This window comes from Musca domestica, unplaced genomic scaffold (assembly GCF_030504385.1).
Source record: "Musca domestica strain aabys unplaced genomic scaffold, Musca_domestica.polishedcontigs.V.1.1 14, whole genome shotgun sequence".
Classification (NCBI taxonomy): domain Eukaryota; kingdom Metazoa; phylum Arthropoda; class Insecta; order Diptera; family Muscidae; genus Musca; species Musca domestica.
Window position 1 is genome coordinate 10,435,519 of NW_026712192.1, and position 14,395 is coordinate 10,449,913.

Genomic DNA, 14,395 nt, shown 5'->3' on the forward strand with positions numbered 1-14,395 from the left:
TTGAAAATGTTGAATGAAAAACTATTGAAATTTGTAAAAAAATGTTCAAAAATGTGTATAATACCTAACTCCGAATTGCGTCGTATAAGAACACATTCAAAAAAAATTATTTTTGATAAAACATTTTAAAAATGTTCCCAAGCGTTGATGCAGCTACCTATATTCTTCTACCATGGTAGAAAAATACAGATTAACATCGACATAGCTGCTGGGACAATGAAATGTCAAACCAATTTCGAAATTGAAAATATTAAATGGAAATTTATTCAAATATGCAAAAATTGTTAAAAAACGCATATCATGACAGCCTCCGATTGGTGTCGTATAAGAAAATATAAAAATCTACTTGTATTAAAAAAAAAATATTTTAAAATTTTTGACATATATATTCCCAAGCGATGATGCATCTACCTGTATTCTTTTACCATGATGTGTATCATGGATCAAGAATAACGCCTCCTTTGTCAAGCCAGCTGACTACCAAACAACAATGTGAAAATTCATTATTGTGATTGAAATCACAGAACAAAAGATAAACAAATAGCCAAAAATTGTAAACAAATTTTTACATTTTATCTGGTTTTTAAAATTTGCAACTGAAATTTCGTCAATGTATCACACTATGTGTGCAACGTCTACATATGTAAAAATATATCGTCTGCTAGCCCCTTTACAGCAAAGATTAAACAGATCAAACATTAGGAGAGAATATATAAAACGCTTTTTTGACTGGCTTAAGTCATCGGCTAGATTCTTCGGAAAAGAACAAGGTAGCGTAGTGTCAAAATCGAACTAAATCAACTTAAATCTCCTTTGCTCTTATATGAAGAAGCCTGTCGATGACTTAAGTCATCCTTTGACAAACTCTCATCTTTATATCGTGATTTCGTGTTGCCACTTGTAACTGACAACAGTGTTGTATTTTCAAGTTTCGTTCAGCAAAAAAACAAAAAACTGGCAACAGTGTTGCACGCCGAAGTCACGATTTAAGATTTGGATTGTTTTACACTTAACTGTTTAATGCTCCTTAATGTAGGCAAGTTGTCAAATCGCTTATTGTGACTGGAATCGCACTTCAAAAGTTATATAAGCACCAATCAAAACGTAAACAAGTTTTGACATTTCGTATGTTTTGCTACTTTTTTTAAACGATCAAATATAGCTAATAATAAGTAGTAAAGAGAACGACATCTTTGTGTGGGTTATTTTCATTATGACTACAAGTTTTACTAATATTTCGTGTATGAAATTATTGCATAATTAAAAATTGTAAAAATAATATAATATAGAATTATACTGCATATTTGGTTACCAGTTACCAGACGAAATGTCAAAATTTGTTTTTGTATGGATTAGTTTAGTTGGTTTATCTTTCATACTGTGATTCCAATGATCGAAAACGATCTACAGCGCTAAGTGGAGTAGTAAAGCGGTAAGTAGAGTTTTGCCACGATACAACCCTGAAGTTATGCCTACCATCTGTCAGAATTATTTAAAAGCACATTTACATAGAAAATTGTACCTCGTTCAAAGTGGCAATTGACTTAACCTAAATTAAACGTCTTACGAATATACGATGTTTGTCAATCTAAATATCGCGTTTTATGAAAACCAATTCTATGTAAATAGGACATAATCTCAAAAAATTAGTCACTTCAAAAAATTCGTATGTCAATGGGGTATGTGTCTGGTAGCATTTCTGTGTTTACAAAAAAAAAAAAAACGGGTCATTTATTTATTGTCCTGACAATTGCAAAATCATCAAGGAAAAGCTAGTGTTTTTGTTTATTTATATTGTATGGTAAAGTGGATTTATTTATAAATTATGTATTTTACAAAGACTCGTAATTTATTTGACGTTTAGTCCAAGCAATTGACAATCCTAATTAAGCTTTTTTTTAAACATTTTTGGTATATATATATATGAGTTTATGCATAGTAAAATTAAGAAGGTTAAGTCATTACAAATAAGGATAACCATCTTAGGATTTTCTGCAATTTACCTTGTCAAATTTCAGAGCAATGAAAATGGATTTGTAACTCCTTGCGAGTCTACATTTATTTTTACATTGAACGTGTACAACGCGTTATTTAGATTGTCAATTTCTCTGATTATACGTCAAATTTACTCATTAACTTCTTGCAGTAGAATAAGTGTGTCCATATGAAAAAATAGCAAAACATTTGCATGTTTTTTTGATCAGCTGTTAAATGATAGGGTTCCTAAAACGCCTGGATTTAAAATTTGACGTTTACGCAAATTAATTTTTTTATAAACGAGCTTTATGTCTGCTTGACGTTTAATCAAAGGAATTGACAATCTAAATAACGAGTTTTAGGGAAACGTTTTCCATGTTAATAATAGCTTGTTTACATATTGACCAATCACAGTAAATTTAACATCTGTTTTCTGTTGTTAATTTATAGTGATTACTCATTGTTTACATCGAAAACGTCATACAAACATGACAAATCCGGTTGATTTCCATTGTCAATACCGTTACGTATATGAAATCTAATGGATTTTACGTAAACGCAATGGAATTGATAGTCGAATTTCATTCGATTTAAGTAAACGTACTTGAACATGTAAAATAAATGACGGTTTCTCGTGAAACGCTCAATTTAAGTGTCGGTGTCTGGGGCTCTTACTTGTGGCATGCCTTTTGTGTGGATTAAATGGTTTTGGATGTCATGGATCGGCTTTAAACGATACTCTCCCAGATGAACCATTTAGCATTTTTACAAATCCAAAATATAGAAACTTTCAGCTGTTATCTGCTTTTACGTTAAATCTACAATCTAGTAGCTTTCATTAGAGGTAAAACACTTCAAATCTAGAGAATTTCGTATGTGTAAACGTGGTTTTCCAATCGATGACAAACCTGCATCTTGACTAAAGTTTAAAGCATGACGCATGGTAGAAGAATTCAAGTAGTCGCATCGAATGTGACAATGAACTGTCAAACCAGTTTTGAAACTGAAAATTTTGAATTAAATGTTGTTCAAATTCGTTAAAATTGTTGAAAAATTCATACTTTAACAACCTACGATTGTAAGAAAAACTATGAAAACCTACTTATTTTTGAAAAACATTTAACATATCTATCTTCTCTAGTTCTTTATGTTCTTTAGTTGATGCATCTACCTGTATTCTTCTACCATGGGATTTAATGATCGTGATTGAATTGAAATATAGATGGCGCACATTCAATGAGACTTTTTGTTGATTAATTTTTTAGCTTGTTTACATATACAAAATATAGCAACTTTCGATTGTCATTTCCATTGCGTATACGTCAAAACTAGAATTTAGTAAATTTTATTTGACGTAACCCAGTTTTAATGCACAGAATTACTTATGGCTTTTTCGAGCCATGGCTGCCCTGAATGCTGACTAGAGTTTGATAGCTTCCCACTCTCATTTGAATGTGTGTTATCCGCGACAGTAACCAATCACAATAAATTTAAGGTATGTCCCTGTACGTAATCGTATTTTTACAAGATAAGTAATAATCAAGGGCATTGACAATCTAAAAGTACTTTTATATACACTCATGGTAGAAGAATATAGATAGACGCATTGACAAAGCTGCTGGGACAATGAACTGTCAAACTATTTTTGGAATTGAAAATCATGAATGAAAAATTATTTAAATTTGTGAAAATTGTTGAAAACCGCGAATTATAATAACCACCGAATGACGTCGTATAAGAAAACATATACATATCTACTTTTATTTGAAAAAATATTTAAATTTTTTTGACATATCAATGCTCCAAAGCTTTGATGCATCTACCTGTATTCTTCTGCCATGCATACACTCTACCCGGACTAACCCTGAAGAGTGGATTGAAGGTATCTTTTATATGGTCAGATTTATTGTGATTGGTCAATTATCATTTTATGTATTTTATATGTAAACAAAATATAAACGACGCGTTTCCATCTCTGAATACGGTGTTAATATATTTTGTGTGTGTATTTTTCTCATGCTGAAATTAAGAAGGTAAAGTCATTTCAGATATCCGTCTCCGCATTTTCTGTAATTTACCTTGTCAAATTTCTCTGAATAAATTCTGTGTATACAATGGATTTATAAATATAAATTTTGACAATGAATAATTTTGAAAAAAAAAATTGTAAATATTTGATAGCATGACTTTACCTTCTTAATTCTGCCATGATTTTTCGTATATATGTATATATTTATTCTCCATTTATTTATATGTCGTAAAACAGACTAAGGGAAATTTACGTTAAAAAAGAGATTCTTTGGAAGGGTAGGGAGTTAAATGAGGTAAATGTCAATTTTTCTTCTTATTCCTTTCCCCCCTAAAATTTCCCTGTTCTTTTCGACATCCCTTTCACTTTACATGGGTAAATTGGTATATATGTCATATGTCATGTATAGATTCATATTACCATTCGTTCAATCATTCATCATTGATGTACATATACACAAACATACATTCATATATATATGTATAATAAAACATTCATACACACACATATATGACACTTAAAACACTTACACACTCAGACACACCCTTATGTGTAAAATGTACAGCATTACATATTTGTATATAAAAAAACAAATATGTAATAATTATGTATTTATTTTAATTTTAATTATTATTAGATTTATTTAATTTTTTTTTGTACAATATTCTAACAAACTCCTTAATATTTATGTATGTGTGTTTAATTTTGGAAGGGATTTTCTTTTATTGCGATTTAGGTTTCGGGGGATTTCAATGTAGGATTGGATCTTCAGGGTATTTGTTTACGTTAACTATCGTGTTGTAATTAATGGGTGTTTCTTTTTTGTTGTTTTTTTTTTGGTTTTGTTTAGAATGGGGCACATAGGTCTCTTATATATAGAATTTATATATTTACATTTACTAATTACTTAATTAGATTTATATGTGTATATAATTATTTGTTTAATTTTTAATAGTAGTTTTGTTTTTGTTCTTAATTTATAATTATTTAAAACTAATTGTTTTATTTTTCATGGGAGATTTCTTTATTTTTTGGGAAAAATGGGGAAGTTAAGGGAATTTAAAGGGGAAAATCGGGGAATTTTATGGGAGTTTTGGGGATTTATGGAGACTTGGATTTTTAAGGGAAATCATTAAGTTCTTCGGACTTATGGGGTATTTAGAGAATTTTTTGAAGGGTTTAGAAGTTTGGAAATTTAAAATAATTTCTGTTGGGGATTTCAGGGAGATTTTGAGGGGATTTTTTTGTTATTAAGGAGTTTGTGTTAACTATTTTCTAGAGTCGTAGTATTTGTTTTTCTTATTTACGTTCTATATGTGTTTTTGTTGTAATTATTATTGTTGTTGTGTGTTTTATTACTATTTCTACATTCGCATCCACTTTTGTTTTAGCATTGACGCACACATCTCCACACACACACACGCACAGACACACATCCATGCTGAATCACACACACACACATTGTCCTCTTAACCATTAGCCACCTATGGCGCTAGATATAACCTCTTCCTATTTAGAAAACGATTTACAATTGGCCAATTTTGATAGGGTACTACTTGAGTTGCTGTTACAGACCCGTTCACGTTTCCTTGTGAATTTATTGCTACATGAGGTATTTGAAGATGCTGCCGATACGGAGGTGGGCACCGAAGCCGATGCGGTCATAAATGAAGTTGTTGCATCGGTGGTCATGGTGCCGGGCGGTGAAAAGGAAAACGATTGCGGCAAAGCGGTATAAATCGACAGAGAAGAGGTTGATGCAGAACTGCTCGTGGTGGTGGTGGCAACGGCCTCTGTTACAGCCATGGGTAGGGGTGGTGATGACTCTGCCAAAGATTCTGGGGTATTGGCATTCGTTTCGGCATCTTCTGCAATAACCGTTTCAATGATGCGCAGAGGCTCCCCGGCAACGGATTGATGGCACATGGCTGGTGGTGTTTGCTGGCCACCATAGCTACCGGAGTACAATGGTTCAGCATGATGGGGCGCCAGCGGCATATGTATTACCTGATGCTGCTGGTGTTGTTGTTGCTGTTGTTCTTGCTGCTGCACCATTTGCAGTTGGTGTAAACACTCCGGTGTTAGGGAGGCTGCCGCCGAGGAATTCCGCTTGAAATTTGGACTACGTATGGTGGTGTTGTTAACGCTGTGTTTGCTGGTCCTGAACTTGTTGATATTATAACTCTGGCTCGTCAGATTCAGATTAAGCATTTCAATGTCCACAATGGCGGCTATGGAGGTCCTTCGTCGTGTGTTCGTAGGTGGTGGTAGTGTTGAGACACTGCTCGCCTTGGCAGCACTGGCATTCGTTTGCTGGTGGTGTTGTTGTTGGTGATTGGCGGTGTGAGCGTTGGCATTGCTACAACTAGTTGTGGAGCGGTTGTCTTCTATTCAGCTGCCATACTTATTGGAAGATGTGTAATTATTAACTGCAGATCCATTAGATGACATATGAGTGTCAGGCACTAAATGTGGTGTTCTACTTGAAATAGGTGGCAAAATAGGACTTGTTGGCCAATGGTATGTAGTAGCAGCAACATTATTGGATGAGGGAACACTTCTATGCAAAAAGCAGTTTGGTCTTTGAGATTGTTTTTTGATTTTGGTTTTGACGGTTTTATTTTTGTTTTTTGTTTTGTTTTTTATTAAAAATGACATTAGACACGCACACACACACACAACATACATTTAATTGAATTTTAATTGTCCAAAAAAAAACAAATATCGATATTAGATGTTTACAACAAGAACAACAAGTTATTAATTGATTGAGATTTAATTGATCATTTTTTGTTTTTGATTAACGAAAGAATGAAAAAAGGAATAAAAAAATACAAATTTAGTTAAAAAAACGACATTTTGAATTGAATTCGAGTTAAACATGGCTTGATTATTTACATTGACTTTAGGCATGATTTGGTGGCAAATAGAAAATAGAAGAGGGGAGAAGATAGAGTGGGGGATGATGATGGTGGGATGTTAGTTTTAGTTTCGAAATATTTATATGTACAAATGCATGGGATGAGTTTTTTTCATATGAAGGATATTGGATGTCGGACCGGTGGGGGGAATATGATTTTGGGGTTTCGATATTGGGTTTCCCTTATACCCTTTCTTTGATATTTTTTTGTAAATAATTCAAAATATGAATTGAAGGTATCGAAGAAAATTTATTTCTAAAATGCTGATTTGATTTTTGAAGAGAGCGCGGGTGCTTGAGGGGTTGATTTAAACTGGTACTTTTACACCGAACCTACAAGGCCTATAAACGGCTGATGTAAACACAATGAAAAACCACTATTGTGATTGAAAACCCCTACAGTTGCTATCAGACGATAAGGTTTTTACACATGTGCTGTCAATTTTATTATCACTGTGTATGTCAAAAATGTTATTTTACATATGACTCATAACTCTTGCTATCATACCCTTCCATATGTTTTTTACTTCTTTTTGTTACATTGTGAAATTCTAGAAAAACTATAATACTGTATGGATGACTTTTTAACGCAAATTTAATTTTAACACAACAAAAAAACACTTTCGATTAAATTTTATTTTTCCAATTAAAATAGGGCTCGCTGTGATCGAAAAAGTACGTATGTTCAAATACTCACATATTAGCCCAACTGAAATGTCGTCCATGTATTACACGATGTGTGCAATTTTGACATATACAATTTTGACACCAAATGTCTAAAAAACATATCGTCTGATAGAGTCTTAATACTGGAACATTTCTCTTTACGTTTTCATTTGTTAAACTCACAATTTTTCATTCGTTAAACGTTTTCAGACCACGTTTACATTTATGTATATACGGGATGATAGCGACAGTTATTGGGGTTATTAGCTTAAAAAAAGTTCTTAGATTTAGTTAATTTCCATGGTAGAAGAATACAGGTAGATGCATCAACAACGCTTGGGAACATTGATGTGTGAAAATTTTTTATTTGATTCTTCAAAAATAAGTAGATTTGTATACATTTTCCTATACGAAGCCAATCTGAGGTTGTTATGATATTCATTTTTTAACAATTTTTAAGAATTTGAAAATGTTTTCATTAAAAAAGGTCAATTTCAGAATTGGTTTGACAGTTCATTGTTCCAGCAGCTGTGTCGATGCAACTACCTGTATTTTTCTACCAGGGTTAATTTCACTGAGCGCTCAATCTAATTAAGTTCTTGATTGAACTAGTTCATAGTTCACTTTCTAGTTCAATTTGTGGAGCAGAATCGAATCAATCATTCGTGAACTTTTCTACGCAAATTCTCTCAGATTTGTTAAAACTCCAGCATTTTTTATTTAAAGTTGACTTCATTTGTTGCAGTTGTTCAGCTGTGTGCCAATTGAAAACACAGTGGTGCGGAAAATAATATGAAGAAGAAGTTAAAAAAAGAAATATCAAGCACTATAAGTGTTGATATAAATCAACAAGGAAGACGGGCATCAAATTTATTAAAAACATATTTAGAAAGTCAATAGAGAGAAAGTGCTGACCTTATGCAATCGCTACGATTATTGTGCCACTATTATAAAAACAGAAGGGACAAAGAAGTGATTGAGTTGGGAACGTTTTTTTCTGTATTTTATTTGTTAACACATTAGTTCCAATGAATTTAAAGTAACATGCCGATTATATTTGAGGCAGTACATGAAAAGGTAGACTTCAATAATATAGCTGGGGCTTGGACGAAGGGTATAAATTTTATGTGTGGAAGGTATGATAGATGAAAGTTTTCATAATATTATACACTAGCTGACTTTTGTATCAAAATTCTTTACGAGTCATTCAACGATGACAATTGCCAAAAAATATAGCATTTTTGATTGACATTCATCGTAAAGTAGTTGAGTTTTTGGATTGGAACAGGAAAATAAAGATGATTTTATTTGGGACGTAGCACTTTCGAGTATACTTCAAGCATTTTAAATGAAGTAAACTTGAAATTTCCAAGAAAGGAAAAAAACTGTAGGTTAGACGTAGAAGACTTTAGTCGTATTCCAACAACCTGTGATTCTTAGCACCTAAGCAACACCTGTGATATTTATAATAAAATTAACTATTTTTTCATTTATTTATTAGTTTAATTGTTGTGTTTGTGAAAAAACCTTCGCGTAACAAAATCTAAATGTAGAAACTTGCCGAAAAAATGATTTATTTTATAAAAATATCCCTGAAGAATTTGGAAAATACCAACGAAACGTCGATTGAAAAATGAAATAAATAGTTTTTATTTTCATTAAATAAAACCTAAGACAAATTCTTAGATAATTCATAAAAGACTTTAGCTATATTTGAAGAAGATTTACTATGTATAGACAAGATTTACAACAAGGAAAGTTTTCCAGCTTTTCAAAGACATCAGGAATGTATAACGAACATAATCCTTTAAAAAAAAGATTTATTTATGTCAAGTATAAACCAAAAATTGAATTGACAAATAAATTGGAGAAGTTATCAAGTTGTATTATTATAAATTATTCTCGGAAGTTTGATGGTTAAATCGAGGTGTAAGTGTTTGACACATTTTTGATCTCAGAAATTAAGTAGTTGAGTTTTTGGAAGAAGAGAATATAGATGAATATTTATACTAAAAATCGAGGATTTTATTTTGGAACAATCATTTTTAGCTGATATTTCAATGAAGTAAATTTGAAACTTCAAGGAAAGGAAAAAGGGCAAATGAGACTGAAAGACTCTTGCTAAATATAAGGAAGATATACCTATACGTTGACAAGATTTACAATTTTTAGCTTTCCAAAGACACCATATATATACAACGAATATTATCCCAGCAAAATAGATTAATATATTTCAATTGTTAAACCAGTAAAGAAAGTCCTAAAGTCGGGCGGGGCCGATTTTATGATACCCTACACCACTTTGCTAATTTAGTTGAGCTCCTCTTAATAATTAAAAGTTTTTATGGGAGAATTCAATCATACACGCTATGATTATAATTATAATTTAAAATTCAAAGGACTAAATATGCCGAAGCATTTGTATCTATTAAACTCGGACTTGTATTGCCCATTTGGTACGAAATTAATTTGAAATCGGATAAAAATATAAATGGGAACTATATCCAAATCTGAACCGATCTCGATAAAATTTAGCAAAGGAATTTCTGAGCTGCATTTGATATATTTCCCCAAATATTGTTGTTACAGAGTGCATATTACGGCTGCGGAGGACAAAAATAACAAATCGGATGAACAATATATATGGGAGCTATAGCTATATCTGAACCGATTTCGATAAAATTTGGCATACTTATTTTCAGGCCTAATTTGGTTGTATGTGCAAAATTCCATACTATTCGGGCTGATATTACACGTTTGGTGCACAATAATAGGCAAATCGGACGAAGATATATATGGGAGCTATATCTAAATTTTTACCGATTATCTCCAATTTCAATAGGGTTCGTCCTTGGGCCAAAGAAATGTTGTTTGTACAATTTCATCTCATCTCATCTTGCACAATTTCATCTCATTTTGTTCACAAGAATACATGGACAGACGGACGGACTGACATGCATAAATCAACTCAGAAAGTGATTCTATGCAGATCATCAAAAGGAACTATGGGTCTATCTCGTTTCCTTTTGCCTGTTACAAACAAATGCACAAAGACATAATACCCTGACCACCTTGTGGTGTAGGGTATAAACAATTATTTAAAAAAGAAATTGGCGAAGGAGGAGAGTATATGAATGCCGCTTAGCTGATGTTTGATTGAGTACACATACACAACTAAAACAGAGAGTACAGAAGATATGCAAATGACCCATGTAAACTTTTTTTGTATAATTGGTTAAAAACTAAACCCGGTATTCAGTGATATGGGACGTTGGTGTTCCCCTGCCTTTTAAGCATGAAATGAAAAGTGATACTGATGTTCGGCTTTGTGAGAGAGAAACAAGAAAGATTTATTCGAAGGTTGCCAAACTTTTCGTTATACTTGTGGGTGATACCTTTGAAGGGACATAAGAAAATACTTTCTCATACCACTAAAATAATAGTAGCTGAACTGATCTTGTGTCATGACTTCTAAGAATATGATCACATTTAAATCGTCCTTCCGTAAAAATATCCCCTCTTCTTCAATGTAAACTCAGCAAAATTAGAAAGTCATTTGTGTAAACTACCCTAATGTTTGTACACTCGGAATATATTTTGAATTATTTACAAAATCTTTCGTTTTCGCTATGGAACCACCTTTTCTAAAACGTTTCTTGAAAAAAATTAAGACAAACAAATTAAAAAAAAATATATACGTCAATAAAAAAATATATATTTGTGGTGGATTGCATGAAATTATTATTTTCTCTTTGCTTTACAGGAAAATGGTTCATAAAAATTTTAATTTACTTGTTTTTACATTGTAGGTTAGGTTACCTAATAAATACCATTGATATGAGCCATTTGACCTTTTTCCAGGATAATGTTTTTTTCTTAGAATTTTCTTTTAATTTGCTCTATTTGCATTAAAGTGTCGCATGGGCAGTGGTGGAGGTGGCGGGGATGATACAGGAGGTTGTAGTGGTGGTGGTGTCGAAGGCATTTGTGAATTAGTTAATGATTTCGAGGATTTTTTACAGGGAATCAATGGCAATGTGTCGGAAGATAGCATATGGTGGTGGTATTGGTGATTGGAGGTTGAGGTGGTAGTGGTATTGTTGTTATTAAGAAGAAGATGCATTTGCGGATGTTGCTGCTGAATTTGTTGCGAAACTATGCCAGAATTGGTGTTGGAGAAAGCATTGAGTACCCACCTTGAATGTGGAAACTGCATTGATGGCGCATTGAACATCGGCGTCGGTGTGTGTGGCGGTTGCAATGATTGGGCCGCTGCCGTATCTGGATGTAAGAAATTTTTACGTTGCTCTACCCGTTCCTGATGTTGGCTCAAACATCTTGTTATTATCTCTGGCAAACTTTCCATGTGATCCTTTGTTGTCGACGTAGAATGGCGGGTGGAAGAGAGAGAGAAAAATATGTTAGTATTTCTTCAATGTTCAGCAAAAGATAAAATGAATATCATTAACACAGTACTTGTAAGGCTTGTAATTTATCCTCCAGATTGGTCAAACGTTCTTCAATGGCATCCTGTCGACTGGACATGTCCGATATTATTTCATACACAGTATTTTGAGTCTATAATGGATACAAAGAAATTATAAGTGATTTTTTGCGATTTTCTTTGAGACGATTTTTAATAACGAATAGTAAGGAACCCTATACCACATTTCTATGAAACTGAAGCGGTTAGTTAAAAAAAATGTTTTTGCTTTTTTAAAATTCTATTTATTAATTTATAGACTTGGATTTTTGTTCTGAATATGACTCTAGATTGAATATAACTCATATATGGATATGTATAAGTATAACCCTAGATAACCTTTCCCGGAGCTTCCTTAAAAGTACATAACGTATGCTTGGTATAAGTTTTTGTATAAATTCCCAGAAATATTTCAATATGTTTTATTTTGATATTATTTTATAGTAAGGACAACGAAGCAGTACTTGCCTCGACAATAGAAGGGTGTTGAAACCTGCAGTTTTTACCCCTGGCTTGAACTCAACCCCGAAGTTCCTCCTATATCTTATACTAGTTTGATAACCACACACAAAAATAATTAAATCCAAATTGTTTACCCTTTTTATACCCCCCACTATATTATGTAGGGTATATAAAGTTTGTTATTCCGTTTGTAACACCTCGAAATATACATTTCAGCATGAAATTTCATGTCAATTTAGCAATGTCCGTCTGTCTGTCCGTCTATGGAAAGCACTCTAGCTTGCGAATGACTTTTGGTATTGAAAATGGATCATGTAGGTCCATGTCTTCGTATAGCCCCCATATAACAGTACCATATGTGGTATTTTGATAATTTTATCGACATTTTTTACCGGAATAGTTTCAAAATTGGTATTTGAAGTTCATAATAGATACTACAGCATAGGACAGAAAATGGGCCATGAAGGTCCACGTCTTCGTATAACGTTACCTCCCGATATTCGGTATTTTGATGATTTTAGCGACATTATTACCGGAATTGTTTCGAATTTCGCATATGAAGTTCGTAATGAATACTACAGCCTATGACAGAAAATTGTTTGTGCAGGTCCATATCTTCGTAGAGCCCCTATATAACGGTAACTCACTTTATTCGGTATTTTGACGATTTTATCTACATTGTTACCGATTTTTTAAGTTTCGCATTTCTATGTTGTAATGGCTTATGACAAATGTTACTTATTCAGGTCCAGGTCATCGTAAAGACCCTAATATAACACATTCAATATTTTTAAGATTTTAACAGAGTTTTTAACGGATTTAATTGTTTTTGAGAAAAAATTCGTTCCAAATTGTGGAGGGTATTCAAAGCCTTTTTTACTTGTTTTATTCAAGTTTCGCATTTGAATATTGTAATGGTTTATGACCAATGTTACCTATGCAGGTCCACGTCGTCGTATAGACCCTAATATAACGGCTACATTTGATATTTTTAAGATTTTAACAGAATTTTTAATAGATTTTATTTTTTTAAAAATTGCCAAAATCGTTTCAAATGGTGGAGGGTATTCAAAGATCGGCCCGGCCGAACTTACAGCTTTTTTACTTGTTTTTCTAATTAAGGACACCAGCCGCCATGGTAGAAGTTGTCGTAGGTTTATCTAATCCTTCCAGTGTATCGAGTATATCAACCCCAACTCAAAGGAGTGGTAAAAACCCTAAGAGTTTATGTTAATCCTGCAAGTGAAGCGAGTTCATCGGTTCCTTTTCTTATGAGCAATAAAACCAGACCAACTTATTCGAGGGCACCCATACCGGAAACCAATTTATCACAGATATAGCAAGCTGGCAACAAAACCCTTGTCAACGGCTCGCGATATGAAAATGTTTTTTGCCTGAAGGTTTGCTCCAGACACTTCGGGTGAAGACATTTACTATTATATAAAATATAAGATCGAAGGTGAAATTTTTTTGCGAACATACAAACTTCGTTCGTTATTCTCAGAATGTAGGTCTTCATACAAAATTGTTGTCTTTCAAGAAATGTTTGGTAAACTAATATCGAAAGAATTTTGTCCCGTTATGGCATTTAAAAAAGAATCTGTCGAAAGATTAGGTAACGTAGCCCATCTACCTCAAAGCCCAGTTTCGATTTCCGAAAACTGATAACTGCGGGGGATAAATCCAAACTGTTCCGATGATTTGTAGACAGTTTTGGTTTCAAAAATCACATAAATCAGGGCTGTCACAGAAACCATGTCGGTTTTGCTTATTGTCGTTTTTGTAAACCAATGTTGGTTTCATTTGGTGTCATGAAACCAAGTTGGTTTTGTCAATTTCGAATGTAAATAAAACCAAT

At 32.9% G+C, this 14,395-nt stretch overlaps 1 protein-coding gene across 18 annotated transcripts in view; it reads right to left on the reverse strand.

Annotated features, from left to right (window-relative positions):
* The window catches only part of LOC101899720 (small conductance calcium-activated potassium channel protein), a 725,164-nt gene that overhangs the window by 7,702 nt on the left and 703,067 nt on the right, over window positions 1–14,395 (reverse strand). For 11 of the 18 annotated variants that reach the window (XM_059119189.1, XM_059119185.1, XM_059119184.1 and 8 more), the window contains 3 exons: window positions 12,069–12,170; window positions 11,789–11,964; window positions 6,230–6,587 (listed from right to left, as the gene is read on the reverse strand). In XM_059119189.1, coding sequence (XP_058975172.1) covers window positions 6,398–6,587; window positions 11,789–11,964; window positions 12,069–12,170 — 468 coding nt within the window. In that variant the 3' untranslated portion in view covers window positions 6,230–6,397. Of the gene's footprint in view, window positions 1–6,229; window positions 6,588–11,788; window positions 11,965–12,068; window positions 12,171–14,395 lie in introns of those variants that run through there. The other 7 variants (XM_059119188.1, XM_059119187.1, XM_059119186.1 and 4 more) reach the window with 5 other exon arrangements.